General features: G+C 53.6%; 1 protein-coding gene across 1 annotated transcript; it reads right to left on the bottom strand.

Annotated features, from left to right (window-relative positions):
• Positions 1-504: 504 nt before the first annotated feature.
• LOC144736553 (type-1 angiotensin II receptor A-like) lies at positions 505-1,656 on the bottom strand. Its single transcript, XM_078619103.1, has one exon. It carries the CDS (start codon positions 1,654-1,656, stop codon positions 505-507), a length of 1,152 nt encoding a protein of 383 aa, XP_078475229.1.
• Positions 1,657-4,100: the final 2,444 nt, after the last annotated feature.

Raw genomic sequence — 4,100 nt, 5'->3', positions numbered from 1 at the left:
CTCACGGGCTCGTTCCCAGTTGGGAGGGAGAATCCATTCGGGAAATCTCTCGGAGCAGCGCAACGCCACCGCGCGTGTGACAGAACAACGGCCCCCAGAAGTGGATACCACAGAGCGACCTCTGACATCCCTTCTACAAGTGACAATGGTCCACACAGAACGACCCTTAGAAGAGGATACCACAGAGCTGCCTCTGACATTTCTTCTTTTTCAAGTGACACTCTGGTACACACACAGCAGGGAGCACCCGCCATGCCACCACAGCCTTCTCACCGATGCTATTCCATCAGTAAATTCCAACCTCCACAGGACCTCCACCAGTGGACGTCCACCACTTGGAGCTCCATCACTTGGAGCTCCACCACTGGACCTCCACCACTCGACCTCTACCACTTGGAGCTCCACCACTGGACCTCTACCACCTTCCACCACTGCCCATCCACGTGCTGGCCACGCGAGCCCCCGCTGCCCCCCCCCCCCCCGGCGGTCTTCCCGTGTGGCCGCTCACACGGAGGCGCCCACTCTGGCGGGCCGCCGCGTTGCGCACAGCGGGGGGACGCGCGGCAGCAGCTGCTGCCAGTTGCGGCGCGTCCACAGGCAGTAGAGGAGCGGGTTGAGAGCGCTGTTGAGGAGGCCCACGGCCATGCACAGCTCGCCCACGGTGTTGGCCGTCCTCTCGTCGCCGCTCCGGACCTCGCCGAACCCGCCGCCGCCGCTCGAGTAGAGGTTCACCACCGTGTAGGGGCACCAGGTGACGCAGAAGACTACGGTGAGCGCGAAGAGGAGGCGCAGGACGCTGTCCTTGGGGATGCGGCTGCCGCCGAAGCGCGAGAGGGCGCACAGCCGCCGGCACACGGCGCCGTAGCTGGCGCCGAGCACCGCGAAGGGCAGCGCGAAGCCCACGAAGTTGAGCAGCAGCCCGCGACCCGGCCGATTGCCCAGGCTCCACATGGCGAAGCGGTCTTCGGCGGCGTAGCCGCACACGGTGGCGCCGCCGGTGCCGTTGGCGCCGCCGGTGCCGTTGGCGCGGGCGTAGGCGGAGACGTCGGCCGTGAGGAGCGCGGCGAGGGCGGCCGACGGCAGCCACGAGGCGCAGAGCGCGGCGGCGACGACGCGCGGCGAGCGCAGCAGCGCCGCGGAGGCCGGCGCCAGCACGACGGCGCAGCGCTCCACGCTGATCCAGCTGAGCGTGAGGGCGCTCGCGAAGAGGCCGAGCAGCAGCGAGAGGCCGGAGGCGCGGCACAGATGGGCGGCGGCGGCGCCGCGCGGCCACGCGTAGCCGTCGCGCACGTAGAGGCCCCAGGGGGGCAGCGCGGCCATCACGAGGGAGTCGGCCACGCTCAGGCTCAGGATGGGGATGGTGGTGGTGGCGGTGGCGGCGGCGGTGCTCGTCGCGGTGTGGTCCCGCAGGTGCTGCCGCACCGTCACGAACAGCACCAGCGCGTTGGCCACGGAGCCGACCGCGAATATTGAGAAGAGCATCGACGAGAAGAGGGGAAGAGTCCACGGGTAGACGGGGAGGTCGGGCTCTGCGGTGGCAGACGAGTCTCTGAGGCCACCACCACCGCTGCCATGACCGCCACCATCGACGATTGGGCCTCCGGGCCAGGAGGTGGCCTGGGTAGCCGCCTCAATCACGCTCAGGTCGGATTCCATGTCCCCCCGCGTGCGTCCTCCGAGGTGGCGGAGAGAGAGAAGAGAGACCTCTCGCTGTGGTCTTATCTGCAGAGAGAGACCGGCTCAGTTACATCACCAACATCATCATCATCATCGACAATCATCAATATCTTCAACAACAACCACCATCATCAACCATCATTATCAACCAAGGCCGTAATTATAATATATATTGGGGGGGGACACATCCCCCACAATAATCAAATATGCCCCCCTCCCCATATATTGCTATAAAAATATTTTTAAAAATAATAATTGCGATGCTATGTAAATAAAAACAACAATTTGCTAAACCTTGGCCACAATATCTGGACTTGTCTTAAAAAACAAGGCATAGATTTCTGTTTATATGATTGTGGTTATGGTTGTACTTTATGAATTTCTAATCTCTGCCATTACATACAATGAAACAAGAAAAAGCAATGTAATACAATACACTATTAGGCATTATTGTAAAAAATAAAATAAAAAGCCCATCCTATGTGTTCGTGAATTTTTAATATTTTAGGCAGGAAATTTAGATTTTTTCCTGGGGGGGACCCCAGACTCCCTGGAAGATTTGGTCCCCCCCAATGTTGACTCCGAGGCCACGGCCTTGTTATCACCAAAAAGCTATAGACCATTGAGTCAAGCCACTGGTCTGAGCTTCTTCGACGGAGAAGCAGAAGAGCGTCCGCACACGAACTCTCTCTCTGCTGAAGACCTTTCGTCGTGGCCAGCAGCAGTAGCAGCAGCAGCAGCCGCAGCCGCAGCAGCAGGACCTCCACATTTCCATCTGGCCCCTGGACATGTTTCTGCTGCTGCTACTGCCATGATTCGCAACAGGAGAATATAATCACCAAAAATCACCAGGATAATCCACAACAATCAAAATCATCAAGAAACATTATCAACAACAATCATAATCAACAACAACCATAATCATTAATCAACACCATCATCAACAATCCTTAACAACGATCATCATCAGTATTCAACATCATCATGAGCGGTCACCATCAACATCAACTCAAAAATGGTTACCACAATAATTATCACCGCCTCATCAGTACCAACTATCACAAATAACAAACTCCGTAACATCCGTCAACAACACTGCAGCCTTAAAATAATGTAGAGGGTGTCCGAAAATTAATAAACCAGAAGACAATGTAATCGTGTTATTGTTATTCGAGATACTGACGTAAATTTGGTTTGGATGTGCGCATTAGACGTAAGACAAGTGCAATGTACGGTGCATGTCTACAAAAACAATCCGAGGTTATTCTACCAGGAATTAATCCTAAAATCATACGAACTGATTTATAAAGCTTACATAATCGGGAACAAAACGCAGATCTGCCTCTCTGCATACACAATAGCGGTATTGCATATCGTATACGAGCCATCAGCCCCGCGAACCACTCACATGTTGCAGGGAGAGGCAGGGCTCATGGCTATAAACATCTGGGCAGTTCACCAGCACTGTTCAAGTGAATCCGACTGCTGCTGATCAGAAACTGGATGTCTCAGTTTCAGTTTCATTTATTTGGTATAGCCCTGGGAGCCATTCGGCTCTTGAATTGGGTGCAACCGTAACAAACAAAAAACATGAACAAGAAAACATCTTAAAGTGACTACGCGCAAACAGAAAAATCCAGGAAAAAACAGCAAAAAACAGCAAAAACTTCCAGAAAAAGCACCGTATACCAACGCTGTGTGCAAAAATCCCAGTGTGATGCAAGTCAAACAACAACAACTACAAGACAACTTAGATTAAAGCCATCAGTCTAACTCCGTACTACAACAAACAAACATGGCCAAACCCAAAAACTTTTGAAATCACCAAAATAAAGCCATAAAAGCAAAGTAACAGTGATCATAGGAACTGTGACCGAAATTTCACAATACACGACATAAACAACATGTACCACCAAACCCTGCAGCCATAGCTGGCTGTCAAAACCACTCCTTGCCTATGAACATCTGACAGTTCACCAGCATTGGGTTGAAGCGAGCCTGACTCTGCTACTGATGAGACACTGGATATCTAAACCGGTCACAGAGTGTTGTTTGGACTGAATCAATGCTGCTGCGATTATGCACTCCCAGAAGGCGGTGGGGCTGCTGAGATAGGCAGACAATATAGACTGTACTGGTATTTTGTTGATGTGGAGAGACATTGCCTGCTCATCAAAAAACATTGATGCATGGGGTCAATTAATGTCCAGAACTTTGCTCACCCAAGCCACTGACTCCCCTCCGTACAGGTTCGACTCCCGGTCAGTCCGATAGCCGCGTGGTGAGCAGCATTCCCACCAAAGCCACTGACGTCCCTCTCTAGAGGTCCCACTCCCTGTCAGAAACGAAAGCCATGGAGTGAGCAGCATTCCCACCCGAGCACCGTTGCTTTTAATGCGTTGCACGCCCCTCCCCTCGCCCCC

Source organism: Lampetra planeri, chromosome 61, assembly GCF_965212315.1.
Source record: "Lampetra planeri chromosome 61, kcLamPlan1.2.h2, whole genome shotgun sequence".
In the NCBI taxonomy this organism is placed as follows: domain Eukaryota; kingdom Metazoa; phylum Chordata; class Hyperoartia; order Petromyzontiformes; family Petromyzontidae; genus Lampetra; species Lampetra planeri.
The sequence above is the reverse complement of the archived record's forward strand: the minus strand, read 5'-3'. Positions and strand labels throughout refer to the sequence as shown.

Excerpts from the sequence above, each read along its gene's own strand:
- LOC144736553 (XM_078619103.1), bottom strand. The coding sequence starts at position 1,656 with ATGGAATCCGACCTGAGCGTGATTGAGGCGGCTACCCAGGCCACCTCC.